Consider the following 17360-nt stretch of genomic DNA (forward strand, 5'->3'; position numbering starts at 1 on the left):
CCCAGCCCACAACCCCTCCTTCACCTTCACCTTCCCATGACCCAGGAGAAGCAGATTCCAGGCTGAGATGGTGTGATCTCCTGTCTGAAACTTGCTTGGGTGGCTGCAAGCAATGCAAAAGGAACCCCAAACAGCGCTGCTTCCCCAAGGCATCATCTGTAGTGCCTACTTCCCTACCCTTCAGGCCTGAACTGACAGGTCTGCTGCTGAGGGCAACCTGTGTCCTCCTGAAGGTCTGGTGTAGGCTGTGGCGAATGCAGGAGGAAGCCTGCAGTGCAGTGTCCCAGCACAGGTAACCCACAGACCCTTCACAGGGATGTGCTGAAATGATAAGTCTGGGCAGCAGGGAGCTCAATCAGCACCTTTTTTATTAATATGCATCATAAATAAAGAAATAAATAAAGGCGAGACACCTCATTCTAACAGGGAGATACAAATTAAATATGGTGCAACATCCGCTAAGCGATGTACAAGCAGGAGGTAACCTAGCAAGACCAGGGCCCCTTGCCATGGTGAAGCCAGCCCAGGCACGATGCTGTGAACAGCGTCAAGCCGGCCATGGCACCAAATACTGGCATGGCCTTTCATTAACACTGTTCCCCACCTGACAGGCAGGTGAAGATCCCCACTACAGCAGGCGGCATGAACATGGCAAGGAAGGGGTTGACTGGCATTGCCTCTACCAAGGACCCCAGGACCTCCAGTATCCCCTTGTGTTTGTGCACAACACTTATCCCCCCCACCCCACGGCACTGCTCAGCAAGACCAGAAACCCTGTGCCAAAGGGAGCACCACCCGTCCCTCCCCAGGCTCCCCAGCTCCCTCTAGGAGCACCCCCAATCTACTTGCTGAGAGCACTGCCCCCAAACCCCTAGCCCAGATAGGGACCCTGCCCTCATTCCCTCCCCTCCAGCGCCCTCCACTGAGCATCCCAGGGCTTCCCAGGCACCGGTTCCCTGCTCAGTGTGGAGGGCACACGGCCTCCCCCCAAAGCACCCATCTCTGCACAGGGTGGCACTACCCATCCTGGACCTACGTAACACTGAACAACCCCGTGCCTTCCTCACAGGCCCTCACACCCCTTTGCTCCACACTCACACACATACCCCGTCCCCTCCCCTGGCTGTGGCCATGCACAGCCCCAGCCCTGCAGTGTGGCACTGCCAGGACACTTGTCCCGGTACAACCCACTAGAAACCACTACAGCACACTAGGACAGGGATGCTCCAGTGTGAGGGAGCCTACTTTGCAGTGCCCCAATAAACACAACCCATCAGCCCAGCCTCGCAGGGACCCTGACAACGGCAGGGCGCTCCCACCCCTTCAGCTGAGGATGCCGGGGATGATGGATGCTGCAGACTGCACTGCCACCCCCCGGCAGGGGACGGCCAGCATCCTGCACCTCCAGCACCCAACAGCGGGGCAGCGTTGCCCTGGCAGGGACTGCCTGGGTTCCTGTAATGTACAAGTCCATGGCCTGTGGGTGCTGCAGACAGTGAGGGGCGGAGGGGGGGGTCAGGCGGTCCCTGGTGTGGCTGCATGCATGGCGATGCCTGGCAATACGAGGTGCAGCTCGCAGAAGACCCCGGGGGGCTAAGTTGGCCTTTGGCAGCTGCACAAGGAGGAGCAAGAAGGAACCATCTACGGTTACTGTATTCTGTAATGGCAGGAAAGGTAAGAAACTAGCAAGAAGCTGTGTTTGTTCCTCTGGCAGGGTAGGCTACCCCAGAGGAGCCCAGGGAACTGTGCTTGGCCTCCTAAATGTGTCAATAGTCCTCGTCCTCAGGGTGGGTGACGTACATGATGGGCACCAGTCCCTTCTCGGAGCCAAGGCTGCACTGCAGCCAGTCACCATCCACCTTGGAGATGACCTGCAGAATATCCCCTTTGTTGAAGCTCAGTTGTCCTGCCTCAGTGGCAATGTGATGGCAAAGAGCTTTCACCTCACTGCAGGCAGAAGGAAAGTAGGGTTAGCTCAACTCAGGACACCCACCCCACCCACAGGCCCAGCGGGAGAGGAAAATACCCCTTGCTTCCCTCCCCATCCAGGCTCTCAGCTGCCCCCCCAGCTCCCCAACACCTGCAGATTGCAGAGTTGTGGTGGATCGATGCACAAGCTGCATCATTGCCCCAAACCATTCTCTGGTCCATGACTATAAAGAAGGCCAGGCAAACTGCAACAGGCAGAACCGTGCCACCCTCAACCTAAGACATTCCAGCACCTGCAGGATCGTCCACTTGGTGTCACTCACCAGGTAGGGTGAGGAGACATCCCTTGGACTGGTCGTGCCTCAGCAGGTGCCTCAGGTGGTTCTGGATGGGGAGGATCTGGCTCCGGGGCTGCTTCACGCCACATGCTAGCCCCAACTGTCTGGGCCACCAGCTGGAAGACGGACTTGTCCAAGCTCAGCCAGCCGGAGGGCAACCTGGAAGGAGGAGACAGAAGCAGTCAGTGGCAGCAAAGCGCACCCAAGGAAACAGAGCAGGTGCTCTCATGGCAAGGTCACACCTTAGAGGTTTGGCCTCATGCACTGAGTGACTGCTAGGGAGTGCCCCGGGTCTCCAGGCAGGGAGGGCTCAGATCTAACACCCCAGCCTGGACTGGGAAGGACATTTCCAGTAGTCATTTTCAGGAGCAGTAAGGGTGAATAGAGGGAGAGGCAGTGCACAGGGGTCTCAGCTACTGGCAACTTCACCCTCCCCCCACCCCCGTTGTAAGCAACAGCAATGGCTCTGTGTTCTGTTCTCAACATGTGGTTTTGGGAGGGATGGGGTGATAATGGTGCCATGTAGCAGGGTTTAGATGCCAAGGCAGTGACAGAGCTGAGGCAGAAGAGGAAAGCCCATGAGATAGACTGAGCAAGGATATGAGAGGAATTAAGGCAGGCTGGCAGGACTGTGCAGGGTTACAGACCCTTGATGTACCACCATGGTGTTGCCCAGTGGTCAGCTCTTGGTCTGACTTCCACCTGTGCTGCCATACTCCAGGTTAACCAGCCCTTCTCAGCCCCAAGCCATCCCTGCCCTTACCTGTTTGGTTGTCTGGGCTCTTTCTGTACCTTCCTGGACCCAAACAAGTGTCCCCACTTGATTGGCTGGCTGCCCTCTGATGCACTGGTGCTGCTGTCCTCTTGGGGGGCTGCTGCTGCTGCTCCCACTCTTTGCTGAGCCTCCTTCTCCTTGCTGCGCTTTAGGTCTGTAAGCACAGAGTCTGGGGGGCTGCCCATCCAGAAGGGCCAGCTCCGTTCCTTCACCTCTTCACCGACCACTACCTGCTGGGGCTTTTCCAAGGGCTCTTCCACAGCTTCAGGACTTGGCTTGCTGTCTGCCTTGGGCCTCTCCTCCAAGGTGCCCTCAGCAATGGGACAAGCCTCTGCACCCTCCACCACCCCTTCTCGGGGAGGTGGTGCCTTCTGGGTCTCCACTGACCGGGGTGCAGGATTCAAAGCTGCTTTCTTCTTCTCTGAGCGGATGAACTTTGAGCCTTCGGCTGAACTCTCAATGTAAATCTGAGAGGTCTGCATGAGCTGGTACCACCAGCCTGCCTGCTTGTCCTTCTTCCCCTCCCACGTGCTCTCTCGCATCTTGCTCTGCTCTTCCTCCCTGTCACCTTCTCCGCAGGAGGCCCCCACTCCCTTGACCCTCTTCTCACTCACAGCTTGCTGTGGGCTGTGCCCTGGTGAGATGTCACCATCTCTGGCACCGCCTTGGCTTGTTTCAGGGGCGGTGCTGCAGCCATCAGGATCCTCACTGCTGCCCCGGGTCCGCATCAGCTGCAGGGTGGAGTGCACAGAAAGCAGCAGGTCCTGCTTCACACGCAGCAGTTCCTTTTGCTGCTGCTGCTCTTTGCCCATCTGCATCAGGTGGTGCTCGAAGAGCAGGTCTAGGTTGAAGGGCAGCAGGGAGAGCGGCTGGAGTAGGAGCAGGAGCTCCTCAAAAAGAGGTTGGCACACACTGTGAGATAGGCACAAGAAGCCCACTGGTTGATAGTGTGCCAGGATGATGTCTGTAGGAAAAGACATTAATTAGAGGAGACACTCTTGCCACCATTACCAAGCCACCACAAAGCTGCTGAAGCTATGAGGAAAGGAGATGCACACCTGTTTTTGGTCATAGTGTGAGGCTCAGGCCTGGGTCAGGGAGCACCAGATGCTCTGTGACCTCTCAGCAACTGGCCAGACAGAGCTTTCCAGTTGTACCTGCAGCCAGGACTTGCCTGGCAGACTTACCAGCCCAGATGACCTCTGCCACCAAATGCCATGGAAAAAAGATGGGAATAACCTGACAGCCCCAGCTTTTGCTCATGCTTCCAGGTCTTAATTATGGTCTAATAGATGGCTGTCTTCTGCTTCAGAAAGCCAAGATAAGCACAGACCCTATTCTATTCTATTCTATTCTATTCTATTCTATTCTATTCTATTCTATTCTATTCTATTCTATTCTATTCTATTCTATTCTATTCTATTCTATTCTATTCTATTCTATTCTACTCTACTCTACTCTACTCTACTCTACTCTACTCTACTCTACTCTACTCTACTCTACTATAAAACAGATACATCCAGTAAAATCTGCTTTTTGTATGTCAGGTTTTCCTTTCCATTTCTTCCTACTTTCCATGACTGAAAAGTTTCAGGTAAGTGTGCACATCTCCAGGCATACAAAACTCTCAGGCACTGGGCAGGGAACATAGAAATTTGGAGAGGAATAGATCTGACCTCCTGCAAATGGACTGAGGGATCTGCACTGACAGCCTTGGGTACTAGCTGTGGGTAGGAAGGAGAATGGAAGTCCAGGTTCAGGTGGAAGGAGCTGCATGATGCTTGGACTTCCACCTGGGATTTTCCTGCTACATTGAGACTGTGTAATAGCTTAGTCCTTCACCTCAGGGCAGAGAAGAGCAGCCCAAGCTGAGAGAGCAACAAGACAAACACATTTCCATCCCATGCTCTGTTTGTGTGCAGAGTTTGGCTCCCACTGCAGCCCACAGCCTTCAGGCTCTTACCTTCATGGTTGTAAAGGTGGTTGAACCAGAACTCCAAGGACCGGATACTGCAGGAATGGAAAATTAGCAGGGTAAGGAAGAAACAATGAAAATCCATTAAGCCCATTCATCCTCACAGATCTGCCACAAGAAGTGTGGCTGGAAAAGGGCATTTACAAGGCATGAGCTTGTGAACCACAGGAAAAGGATAGCGGCTTGCTCCCATCTGCATGCCTTGATCACAGACACTCAGCCCTGTCACTGAACATCTACACAGCTTTAAATGTGCAACTGTAACCACGAATAACCGTGATTCCTCACTGTTCTCCTCCTATGTCCTTGATAGAGCTTTGTTTTGCTGAGAAGAGGCTGCTGTGGAAGAGGCAAATGATCTACAAAACTAAGACCAGTGCTGGTGGCTCAGGCCAAAATATGCCAGTGGAGGAGAATGGGGTCACCCTGTGTGGGGAGAGCTGGGCAGAGCTTGCTCCTGCCTGGGGGAATTCTACAGAGTTCCCAGAGATCTTGGGAACTCTGTTGCCACTGCCAGAGCTGTTGCTAACCACCAGAGAGGAGCAGGGAAACACCATCCTAGCAGTACTTATCCCTTCACCCACAAAAACATATTAAACAGAGCAGAGTGTGCACATTCCTTATGCAAACTAGAAGTGCCAGTCTGGAGTCCCAGACCAGGACAATTTCTCCTTCAGAACCTCATGCCTTGGGATCTGTTGCAGCTCCAGGAAACAGTGGTTTAAAGAGGAATTATACATATATTATACATATATACATATGTATAATATATGTATAATACAAATATTATGTCTAACCTCATACGAAGTTGGACAGAGTTTTCTCACCTGATGTTTTGAGGCTAAAACAGACTGACCCAGTTCTTCACTTGGCTACTACAGCTACTCATTCTCACTCCTGACCTGGAAGGAGTTCTCTGAGACTTATAGCTTCTTCCTTCTCTAGCCTGCTTCTGGGAAGTGGCTTCCCAGATTCTTAAGTTTGTTTCATGGTAAACTCTGCCTGCCTGCAGTCAAGGACCAACAGCTGCTGCCAGCCCTGGACAGGGAGGTGCAGCCACCCCAGGGGTCCTGCTTACTTGAGGAGGCCAAAGATGAATGCGTTGAACCGCATGGTGTGGTTGGTGAGCTCTGTGTACTGGCTGATCTTGCTGTAGAGGCTGTGCAGCAGCTTTGTGGAGGGCCCTGTGGAGAGAAGCAAATTGTTGAGATTAGCTGTGATGAGCAAAGCCAAAACTGCACCACAGGATGGAGCACCAAGGCAAGACAGACATTCTCTGGGTGTCCATGTCTGTGTGTGCACTGCCTCCACCACACCAATGTGAGCTCACTCCATACCAACACTTAGACTACACATGGGAGATGGGCTGTGATCCATCCCAGACCACCACTCCAAAACTCTGGGAGAGTTTCACTACCAGGACCTGCCTCCCACACTTCGGTGACAATCACATCCACTGGCTCAAAATCAGCATGTAAAGAGAATATTGTGGTGTGTGCTTATAATTTGGGGTGTCTGCAGTCATAGAGATAACTGCAAAGCTCAAGATTTGCCGTAGTCAGGCTATGAGGCTTCCCAGTATGATGAAGAAACCAATGTGGAATTAATTTTGTTGGGTTTTTTTCCTTCCTTTTTTCGTTGGTTTGGCCTGTTATGGGAGAATTTGCAAATTTCAGGGGAAATGACAATAAATACTTGGGAAGAACAGTGCAGAGTCCCTCCCTTCTTGCAAGAAATTGCACATGTGCACCCTGTTCCAAGCAGGAAAATGGGTGTTTTGCACCCCCATCCTTAGAGCCAACCTTCCCCAGCACCTCCCAACCACAAATGCCACAGGCACTGCTGCCCAGCATCCATACCTAGTTGGGTGGACGCCTCCACCACGCTCCAGGGGATGTTCCTCCTCTGGCCAATGATCATGTCCAGGACATAAGCCTTCAGCCCATCACTCAGAATGTCCCGGACAGCTGGGCACAGGTATTTCAGGATGAGATGCCCCACATTGGGGCTCACGGAGCTGTTCCCAAGTTTGGCCTAGTGGAAAACAGGCAACAGGGAGAATGTTGCTAACCGTTTTCAAGGTACAGATGCATGGAAACAGTTCAGTCCCACTACAGACACCCAGCAAGCAACATCCAGGCAGCTCCTTGAACATGAGCGTCTTTGCTTTCACTCCTGATGCTTCATACACCAGTTCTGGATTGCTCTCTGCAAGCTCTTCCCCAGGCTGGGAAGAGGCAGTAACTTGAAAAAAGAATATCCTGTGCTGGGAAGAGGATATCCCAATAAGAAAGCATGCCTGGTTCTCCCAAGAGGGATAACAAGGCTCTCTTGCTTGAGGAAGAAAAGAGCTGGGGATATTCCTGCTGCTGTAGATTTTCTTGTAGCTAATTCTGGATTAGGAAGCACCAAACCACATAGAACTACCAGCACTGAGGGGTTCTAGAACACTTAACTCAGTGACATGTCAAGCTCTATCTCCTGGAGATTACTGTAAATATACAGATAAGGGCAAAATGGATGGCCAGAGCTCAGACTGAGGTGAAGAGGAGGCATGAAAGAGCCCATGTAAGAGCCCAGCACCAGCAGAGCAGGGACACATTCTGCTGCTTACAGTCTATGAGCTGCCAAGGGGTCTATCCAAATGGGTCAGGCAATGGTGCTCAGGGCACAGATTTTACCAGCTGAGCTGGAATTATACTGACCAGTTGGCACAGGTTCACAAAAGCCCTGAACTGAAACTGAACTTGGCTCAGGAATAATCCTGTCAGATCCACTGAGCATGGCAGCAGCAGGGATGGATGCTGCCTTTTGGCAGGTGAATGCTCAGCCCTGGCACATTGATGTATAAAGACATGCGAGGTTAAAACCACAGCATTGTCTGATAAGCAAAGTAATGGGGGAATGTTGCAATTATTCCCCAAACCTACACTGCAAGTATTGGAAATTCACAGTAAAGCCCTAAAAAGCCATGGGAATCTCAACAGCTCCAGTTATGTTGCACAGCAATCTCTGCATCAGAAACAGCTGTAATTAGGACAAAATTACACTGGGCTCTGAGATAAGATTGAATGGTTTTGGAATCTGTCCCAGTCAGGTTTCTCCTTGGGGATGGCATGCCAGGGGAGTTATCATGTCCAAACAGTGTCACATTGCTGCCCAGTCGCCTGACTGAAGCCAGGCATTCAGCACTGAGAGGAGGCACCACAAACATGCTGGGTGTCACAGGACTGCAAACAATGCCTGCTACAAACACAAGCAAAATTGCTCTGCTTCTGTGTTATTCCAGAAACGGGGGATGAGGGAGCACAGGCCAAATACAGCCAGCTCTGGGGCAACCTAGATGCACTTCTGTGTTATTCCAGAAACTGGAAATGAGGGGAGCAAGGGCCTAACACAGCCATTTAGATATACCCTAAATATGCTAAATGTATTCATGGTAAGGGCTACCATGGGTGTGACCAGCTTCCCCAGATGGGTGAAGTCTGATGCACTTTTTTATCATTATTAAAATTATTCAGTATCTCATATTAGAATGTGAGATGCTGAGGGATGGGGAACACTGCACTGTACCCTGGCACCAGTGCCAGACCAGAGTCATGGGACATGTGAAGGAGGGAAACACATCTCTCCACTGTGTGAGAAAAAAGAGCTGGTGTGCTGCATCAGATCAGAAGGGCAGCTGGTCTGGTGTTTCCTCTTATAAAGAGCCAGAGTAAGTACATAAAGAGAGAGTTAAACCAGAACAAACTTACATAATACTTGCCCTTTATACTTTCACATCCTACAACTACTTCCAACTCAGAGTCTAAACTGGATATTATTCATATACATTTAATAAACATAATTTCCCTGTGTTTTTCTGATCTTCCTTTAAACACATCTACATTCTGCAGCATGCAGCAGGAATTGTTATAGATTTACTATCTGCTGCACGGTGCTACTCCTGCTTTTGTTAGATAACCTGTAGTTTTTGACTAGAAGAGAATGGAGAGGCAATCTTGCTCTGTAATCTCTGTGCCACCCAGAATGGAGTTGGATGCAAGACATACCTTCACCCCTGGATCCCTGCTGGTTCCAAAGTGAGCCACAATCAGGTCAACAGCAGTGTTGATAGCCTTCACAAGACCTAGTGGAAAACAACAGGTCAAAGAGCTGTCTGAGGGGCTGCCGGGATGGACTCTGCAAAACACTCCTGGAAATAATCAGATATAGGGGCACTGCAAGCCCATGTCTACACACAAGCCCTCTCTGCCAAAAACCATGCAGAGACTCTTGTAAATCCTCACCAAAACTCTTCCTGCTGGCTCCAGCACTCACCTATCAGGCTGCCAGTAGGACAACCTGTCAATATTCCCAAGGGTCACCTCCACACCCCATGCCTGAGGCAGCAGAGATGGGGTCTGAGGCAATGTGTCTTTTGCTGCCTTGATGCCACAGGCTGGCAGGGCAGAAGCCTTGCATTTGGCAGGTTCTGTCATGACTTTCAGTATCAAGCCAGTGGTGTATAATCTGTCACCTGCACCAGGATAATGTGAGAACAGAACTGAAACAGAAGAGAAAGCTGCCACCTGGTAATCATGAGCACATAGCTGGCGAAGGCATGGGAACCTTTCTGCACATCCCTTGCCTCTGAAATGGTAACAAATCAGCTGTCAAGTCCTGCCAGCCCTGCCCCTTGCATGGATCCCACCACAGCCATATCTTGCCCTGCTCTGGAGTCTTTTCTCCCACCTTTTTATATAATTGATACAATTTTATACTACTTATGTAGGACTGAACAGACTTTTAACCTAAATTACAAAATCTCAGGTTAGCACATTGCAACATCATACAGATACACACAGGTTTACCTCTGTACACAGAGCCTGGGGTGGCAGCATGCCCTGCCTTAGGGTCACACTCCCGTGCCTGTCTGCTCTCTCTGCCCATTCCTGTGCACCTAAGATCCTTTCTAATCACGTTTCCTGGGAGAAGCAGCTCAAGAACACTCCATGGCACATTACATGGTCCACCAGAGATGGTTGGACTCACCCTTCTTCTGCAGCAAGTCGATGGAGATGGACTCTGTGTTGCCATCTGGGGAGAGGCAGAACTCAGCAGGAGGTTTCTCCGCTAGCGAGAAGTAGTCAGGGAAAAAGTCATTGTAGGTAAGCTGGAGTTGCCTCATAGACTGCCCTGCAGGGGTAAGACAGAGGGGACAAGAATCAGCCCCAGTCCCACACACCCAAGCAGCAGTTTTCATGCCACTTGTCCTCTGCTGGGACAGCAAAGCTACAGGCTACCCCAGCAATGGTTTACAATGTGTGCCTGCACAGCTGATCCCCATGGCCTACCCAATATCACCTCCAGCTTGACTGGGATCCCACAGGTTCTGGAAGATGCTGCGGGAGGTTCACTCTCATGGGCTAGAGCTAAGGGAAACCTTGCTGCACAGACTTCCCATGCTGCTGCAAGCAGGGTCAGAAGTCAGTAGAGAGAAAATCATTATTTGCTGCACACAGGCATCCACAGACAACAACCTGCATGTTTGCTGCCTGTTCTCTGGGATGGCCTCTGTTTTCAAAGGGTGACATACATAGGAGTTCTCCATGTGTTTGACTTCTATCTGTTTGACTCTGTGCTATGCATTTTCCCTTGAAAGATGGAGAAACTGTTTGGGTTGGTGGAGTGAGGTACAAGGCTTTGAGGAATTCCCTCCATGGCTTGAGGCTAGCCTGTAGAATGCTCTTCCTCCCACAGAGAGACCACACTGTTCTCCCCACAGGAGTGTCAGAGGTTCAGTCAAAAGCAGACTGCCCCTGTCAGCCCTTCCTGCACAGGTTTTGGAGGACAGGGAAGACCTTAAGGGCAAAGCCTGCAGAAGACAGAGTCCTGTGAAGGCCTTTAGTGTTGTCAGTTGCCTCATGAAATCTACAGCTCAGCACCCAGCACATTGTTAGGGCTGGGGCACAGGATGGACAGGCACCATGGGGCATAGATCTGAGATCTCCAAGGGCCCAAACTCCTGTGTGAGAGAAACTACAAGCTAACCACAGTCAAGGAGCACTTACTGAGGTCTAACCAGGCTCTTGGGCCATTTATTTTGCCCTCCAACCCAGCTCAGAGCTGGACCTGACTGCTCTCATCTCATGGAGAAGGAAGGCTCCACAAAGATTTGAACCAGTGAGGCAATTTTCACCTTCCTCTTGAACCCTTCACTGTGAAGAGATGCATCATCCCTCCTGCTCTGAGCAGGCACAGCAGTGATGAATCCAAGCTTAACCTGAGCCTCAAAGAAACACCTCCCAAGACCCCCCGGCAGAAAGGTGGTGCGCACCGTTCAGCTTGCAGTGGAAATGGCTGGTGCTGAGAGCGCCAGGGAGCTCAAAGATGGGGTTGCCCCGGTTCAGCCGAGGCTCTTGCTGCCTCCTGTCCAGGTTGCCCGCTAAGCTGGGCAGCCCTGAAACGCGGTCCAGACCCAGGGGGTTCCTCCGCCTGTACTCCCGCCACTTCAGCGCTTGGGGGGAGAGGTGGTTCGCTGGGATGCCGCGGGCAGTGAGCACCAGACAGGGTGACGAGAGCACACGGGAGGATGCGGAAGGGAAACGGGAGGGGAGAGCGAGAGAAAGATGGAGGACAGAGAAAGAGAGACAGCACATTACTCAGAGGTCCAGCAGCATTTCAGGACATTAGCACACGCACATGGAGACAAGTGGATGCCACTGCCTGGCAAAGCAGGGCAGGAGCTTGGGTGCCCTTGTGGATGCAGGCACAGAGGTAGCAGGTTCGGGGTGCAAGCACCTGGCATGGGGTGCTGTAAGACCAGCAGCCCACACTGCACTCTCTGGAGACACAGTGTAGGAGCTGGGACTGGAGGGACATGCTCTTATTGCAGGTCTTCCTGCAGCATCCAGATGCACTTTTATCCTGGTCTGTGGCTACAGGAAATGGTGGCACTACAGGGAGCAGACAGAGCTACAGGGAGCTGTAGATGCTCCAGACTAGCAGGTACTGGAGGATGGGTACCTACCATTGACAGGCCGTATTCCCATGCTGCTCAGGGGACCAGAGCTGCTGGTCTCACTGCCACTTCTCCAGTGTGAATCTGCCTGGCCTCCTACTCTGCTCATGGACATGCCACCCACCGAGAGGGGTGGGAGTGACCCACTGTGGAGTCGGTATTCGGAGAGTGGTGGGCTTGGCTCAAGCGGGGCCTCCTTCTTGGGAATCAGCTTGGGGTTCTCCTTTTGCCTTAGGGTGTCAGCTTTGGTGGCTTTGGAGGGCTGCATGGCACTGACAGCAGGAGATGACCTCGTGGGAAGCAGGTTAGCAGAGATGGGGCAGGACCTGCTTCTGGGGGGCTGGCTGTCTTCAGCTCTCTCAGAGGTGGGCGAGGAAGAGGAGTCCACGCTTTGGAAGAAAGGCACGTTGCACCGCACGGGGGAGTAGCTGCCCAGCGGGGACGGACGGGTTGTTTCGGGGCCAGGCTTCTTGATGCCCCCATCGCCGCGCGAGGCAGCTCCGTCTGCTGAGCGCTGCTGGGTCACGAGCGTGCCATGGGCCTGGCTCCCCACCACCGCCGCCTGCTCTGCCGAGGTGGCCAAGGCTGAGCACTGGGACGTGGAGATCTGCTGGCTGGCAGGCCGGTTGCTGGACAAGCTGTAGAGCTGGGAAAGGCTGGAGGCAAAATGGCTGTGCAGGGCACGTGCCTTGGGTGGCTTGCTGAAGTGGTGCTGAAAAACAAAGGGCTGGATGGGCAGAGTCGTGGGACGCTGGTCCTTGCTGTAGCGTACCACAGGCTTGCTGTCTGTGCCACCACCTTCAGGGAGAGAAAGGGGAAGAAAGGGTGAGGAATGGGCAGAGTAACAATCATCCTCAGCCAAGCAGAATACAGGCAAAAGGGAATGTGCTCTCTGTTGCAGGAGGAAGAGGATGAGCTAGAGGCCAGTTACAGAGTGGTTCAAGTCTGAACTGGTTGCACACATCAAGGGCTGGCAAGATAAAAGATATGTGGCCCCAAGTGCAGAGTTCCAGATGTTTGGAAGAGCACAGAACTGCACCAGGACCTTGTCTGTCCTGGCAGGGTCACCAGCTTCACATCCTTTCCCAATATCTTGTCCCCTGGACAGCACAAAGCCATGGGATCAGGTGCCTGCCCTTGAGCTGCCTCTGCCCAAGCAGTACCACAAAGTCAAGGCCCAACACTTTGTAGTAGAGTCAGATTTCTCATCCCAAAGGACTGTCCCCTCCCACATGCACTGTGGACTTGCACAGCCCAGCACAAGCATTACATGCAATAGCACTGCAGCTCTGCATCCTGCATCACAATATATTGGTGCTGTAGCAAAGGCTGCCTGCTTTCATTTCTCCCTCCCTATTCTTTTCACTGTAACTGCCCCCACTTTGGAACACAGAGCTTCCTTCATCCTTCATGCCTCTGCCAGACCTAAACAGGACATTCCCAACATTCCACCTCCAACCCTGGAAAGTGCCAGCCTGCTCTGCAAATGATGTGCTAGGAGGTCCTGAGGGAGTGTGGTGGGCTGATCTACATGCCTCCAGCTCCTGGTGGAGCCACAAATATCCTGAGGGACACATCTGAAGTGTGACACACTGTGCATTCAGTGCAAAACACGCAGCACTGGGTCTGTATGTGGGGCTGACTGAGATCCTTGATCAGCCCTGGTGTACAAGCTGCCTGCAGGGTATTCCAGACTTTTCTCCCCGTAGCCAGCTTTTAGCAGGGCTTGCTTTCCCTCTAGCCCCTCTCAGAGCCTCCAGGCTTGCACACTGCTCTGGAGCACAGCAGATATGCCTCCATCTCCAGCTGCAGGCAGGAGCTTTCTGCCCAGCCCTGATGCCTGCCTTGCTGTCACAGTGCAGAAGGGGGGACCCCACTGGCGTGGTGGGCAGCAACTGCTGGGACATGTTATTCTGAAAGCTCCTGTCTGTGCCCTCTTCCCTGAGCAGGGCCTGCTCCTTCCAAGCCCTCCCTCTGAAGCTAAGAGGGCTGTAGCCATGCTGCCCTCCCCCAGCAGAGCCCTGCCTTCACTGCCATCCCACACCAAGCACACATTCAAGGCTCAATAAGCAAATAGGATAATAACTAAAATCCTTTTACTCCAAAGGACAAAATCTCTCCTGCCTCTGCCATGGCAATAAACCACATGTTCTCGCCTCCTGCTAGGTATTTTCAGAACATTAAGTGGAGACAGTCTGTTAAGGCACAAGAATTTTTTGACATAATAGGGGCTATTTACTGCAGTGGTCTAGTTACAGGCATTTTAGAAGGGCTTTTACCTGTGAAGCAGGTATAATATCTGCCTGGGGCAGAGACAGAAGTCTCCCACAGTGCTGGAGAAATGGCCATACTTCCAAAGGGAATGTCACACAGCTTCCCCATGAGAACAAGTGACAGAAATATCAAGGTGGAACACAACTCACATATTACAGCTTTCCCACAGAGGTAACTGTGACAGTGGCTCCCCCTGGGAACCTTTGCTGCACAAATCCACAGCACTGTGGGAGACATGACCAGGATACTCCAGCAGAGACACACAGATTAGACTCTGCAGGACTCACACTGTTAAGTCCAAGCAGAAACTGTGTGAGCTTCCAGGACCTGCATGCAAAGGAGACTGCTGGCTATGCCTCTTCCCTTTCCACCTCTGCCGCACATAACTCCAAAAAAGAAAGGCTGTGACTATGACTCTGCTGAGCATTTTAACATCTCCATCTTAGGAGCTAAGGGCAGGTGAGTCTCATGGAGAAGAACAGTAAATGCCCTGGAAGGGATACAACCCTTCAAGCTGCACAGACTCTCTCAGTATTAATGCCATGTCCTTGCTAACACAATGTGAGAGGTATGAACAAACGCTCAGGAAGCTTTACAAATACAAGGACTAGACACTTGCCCTGATATGAGACTTGAAAGTCTTCTGTGACAAAGCACAGCAAGGCTTTGTCACAGGGTCTGGCAGACCAGGAACCAAACTGCCCCAACACTGCTCTCTTATCACCATGCAGGTTTCCCTGCTGCTCCCCTCATATCCCAATGAGCTGCCTTTCTTTTTTACTTCTCCCTTCTGCTTTGTTTGGCTCCTTACCGTCTGCTCGGGCTCTAACATCTTTTTGTCCGTGGCCACTGGCAGAGCCACCCGAGAAGCTGGCATCTGCCTCCGTCAGCAGGGAGAGAGAGGCTTGCTCACCTGCCCCATGCCCACTGGGGACCTTCTCACTGGAGACGGAGTCTTTGGTGGAACACAAAGCCTGGCTGTCCCCAAAGGCATTCAAACAGAAGCCCTCGCAGCTCCGGTTCAGGCCATGGATGAAGGGCATGGGTGGAAGACTCTGGCTGCGCCGAGCTCTTTCTTCAAGGAAGGTTGGGCAGTCCCGCTGAGTCTCAGGGATGGGAGAGAACTCCAGGGAGGAGTCACCGCTGGAGCGGTGCGGTGGGGAGGTGCCGTTCTTCTTCCGTCCTTTAGCCAGTTCAGCGAACGATGTCACCCTCTTGGGGGGAGAGCTCTGAATGGGTATGGCTGGACTCTCACTCAGCTTGACTGGGCAGCTCACCATGCGCTCCAGGGAGCCCAGCCTGCTGCCAGGACTCCTGTCCAGGTTCTGATCATAGCTCCTGGAGCGCTGCCGGCTTGTGTTGAGGTTCGGTGGTGACACATTGACATAGACCTGACCCTCAATCATGTTCTGGCTGGATTCTCCCTTTGGCTCCTCTTCACTGCACTCTACATTGCCTTCTTGTCTCAGGTCGGGCCTTCTGAACAGATAGTATTCTGTGGGCTGGGCTGGGCTACCCTTGGTCTGATCTTCTGAGCAGCTAGTTATGGAAGATCCTGCAGGGCTGGGGGATGACTGGGAAGACAAGTCACATGTGACTAACTTATAGTAATTCTGAGTAGCCACAACAAGCCGTGCTTGGCTCTGGAAGCAGGCAGTGAGGTCTGAGCTCTCCGACGTGCAAGGCTCACAGTGGAGGTGGTAGGAATTGCAGTTGGCATCAAGGACAGGTGAGGAGGAGTGTTGACATCCACACACCTTTCCTGAACTTTCTGGGTTATGCGACTCACAAGACATCTTGGATTCAGTGGGTGATGAGTGTAAATCCAGGTAAAAAGCTCCTGTGTCTGAGTGGCTGCAGAAGGAAGAGTCACAGGACAAGTTAGCTGAATTCAGGTTGGATTGAGGCTGACCATTCATTTTGTTGTAGAGAGCACTGAAGTTCACCAGGACCCCATCAGAACTGTTGCAAGAAGAGTCACTGATGTAGCCCATCTGTTGGTCAATCACTTCAGACTGACTTGATGAACTGTAGCAGCGACAGTGCTGGATCTCTGAGCTGGAACAACTGCATGTCCTGTGCAGGGCATCCTGATTCCTCAGCGGTTCACCCATGTTCTGGTTCCACTCCTGGTCACCACTGTCAAAGGAGAAGTTGGAGGAGCTGCCACGATGGCAGCTGCATTCATCCAGCTCCATGCGCTCCGAGGCCTGATGGCACCTGTTTGCATTGTTCCTCTTCTGGATGTCGTCACTGCCGAGTTTGTCCTCCTGCCCATCCACCACACCAGACCGGCTGGCCATGTTCCAGGATTTCACAATGTGGTTGGAGTCGTGGAGGTGGAAAGGGGGCAAGGCCAGATCCTGCAGACTGAAGGGAGGCTTGCCATCAACGAGTGAGTTGTGAAGATGGAAAGATTTTTGACCCAAGTCATCCCCAAAAATACTGAGGTCTTCACCCTCACTCAGCAGGAAAGGGTTGTGTCGCTTACTGATGCTAGGGACAATCAGATCCCTTGCTTTTTTTTCTTTGTGATCTGAGGCCTCTGCTGAGGTTTCAGAGGTCTGGAGAAAGCTGCTGTACACCAAGGAGTCAGTCTGTGAGAGGTCTCTGTCTGGAAGGGCAGAGGTCCGTGTAATGCTGAGCTCTGGCTGGCAGAAGGGGTTGGTCCTTTTGCTCATGGAGCAGCACTGTCTATCGGGGACCTGGCAATGCACCAGGGGAATGTGATGGACAATCAGCGTCTCACCAGTCAGTTTGGGTGGACTATCCATGGTGAGGAATACTCTTCAGGGCATCAGTGAAGCTGGTACCACCCATGAACAGGTAGGGCTGCACATGAGAGGCAGGGAGGACACTTCTCATGAGGGAGTTCAGATACCTACAGAGAGACAAAATCACAGAGGAAGTCACCTCTCAGGAAAGGCAGTGGCTATTTAAAGCATCCTTGGTTTGACTGAAGATTTCATGTGTTGACAAGGAACAAACAGACTGGCTCCTTGTCAGCACAAGTCCCTGAGCACAAGATCCTTCTTCTGGGAAACAAACCATCACAAAGTAAAACAA

The 17360-nt window shown here is 52.2% G+C and overlaps 1 protein-coding gene across 6 annotated transcripts in view; it reads right to left on the minus strand.

Moving 5' to 3' along the window:
- Positions 1 to 351: 351 nt before the first annotated feature.
- The window catches only part of RUSC2 (RUN and SH3 domain containing 2), a 58267-nt gene continuing 41258 nt past the window's right edge, over positions 352 to 17360 (minus strand). For 4 of the 6 annotated variants that reach the window (XM_058043502.1, XM_058043499.1, XM_058043501.1 and 1 more), the window contains 11 exons: positions 15106 to 17175; positions 12030 to 12818; positions 11337 to 11537; positions 10052 to 10195; positions 9070 to 9146; positions 6877 to 7051; positions 6096 to 6201; positions 5006 to 5052; positions 3031 to 4006; positions 2253 to 2426; positions 352 to 1947 (listed from right to left, as the gene is read on the minus strand). In XM_058043502.1, the coding sequence (XP_057899485.1) occupies positions 1767 to 1947; positions 2253 to 2426; positions 3031 to 4006; positions 5006 to 5052; positions 6096 to 6201; positions 6877 to 7051; positions 9070 to 9146; positions 10052 to 10195; positions 11337 to 11537; positions 12030 to 12818; positions 15106 to 17068 (4833 nt within the window). In that variant the 5' untranslated portion in view covers positions 17069 to 17175 and the 3' untranslated portion in view covers positions 352 to 1766. The remainder of the gene's footprint in view (positions 1948 to 2252; positions 2427 to 3030; positions 4007 to 5005; positions 5053 to 6095; positions 6202 to 6876; positions 7052 to 9069; positions 9147 to 10051; positions 10196 to 11336; positions 11538 to 12029; positions 12819 to 15105; positions 17176 to 17360) is intronic. The other 2 variants (XM_058043503.1, XM_058043505.1) reach the window with 2 other exon arrangements.

Source organism: Melospiza georgiana, chromosome Z (assembly GCF_028018845.1).
Source record: "Melospiza georgiana isolate bMelGeo1 chromosome Z, bMelGeo1.pri, whole genome shotgun sequence".
NCBI classification, from domain to species: domain Eukaryota; kingdom Metazoa; phylum Chordata; class Aves; order Passeriformes; family Passerellidae; genus Melospiza; species Melospiza georgiana.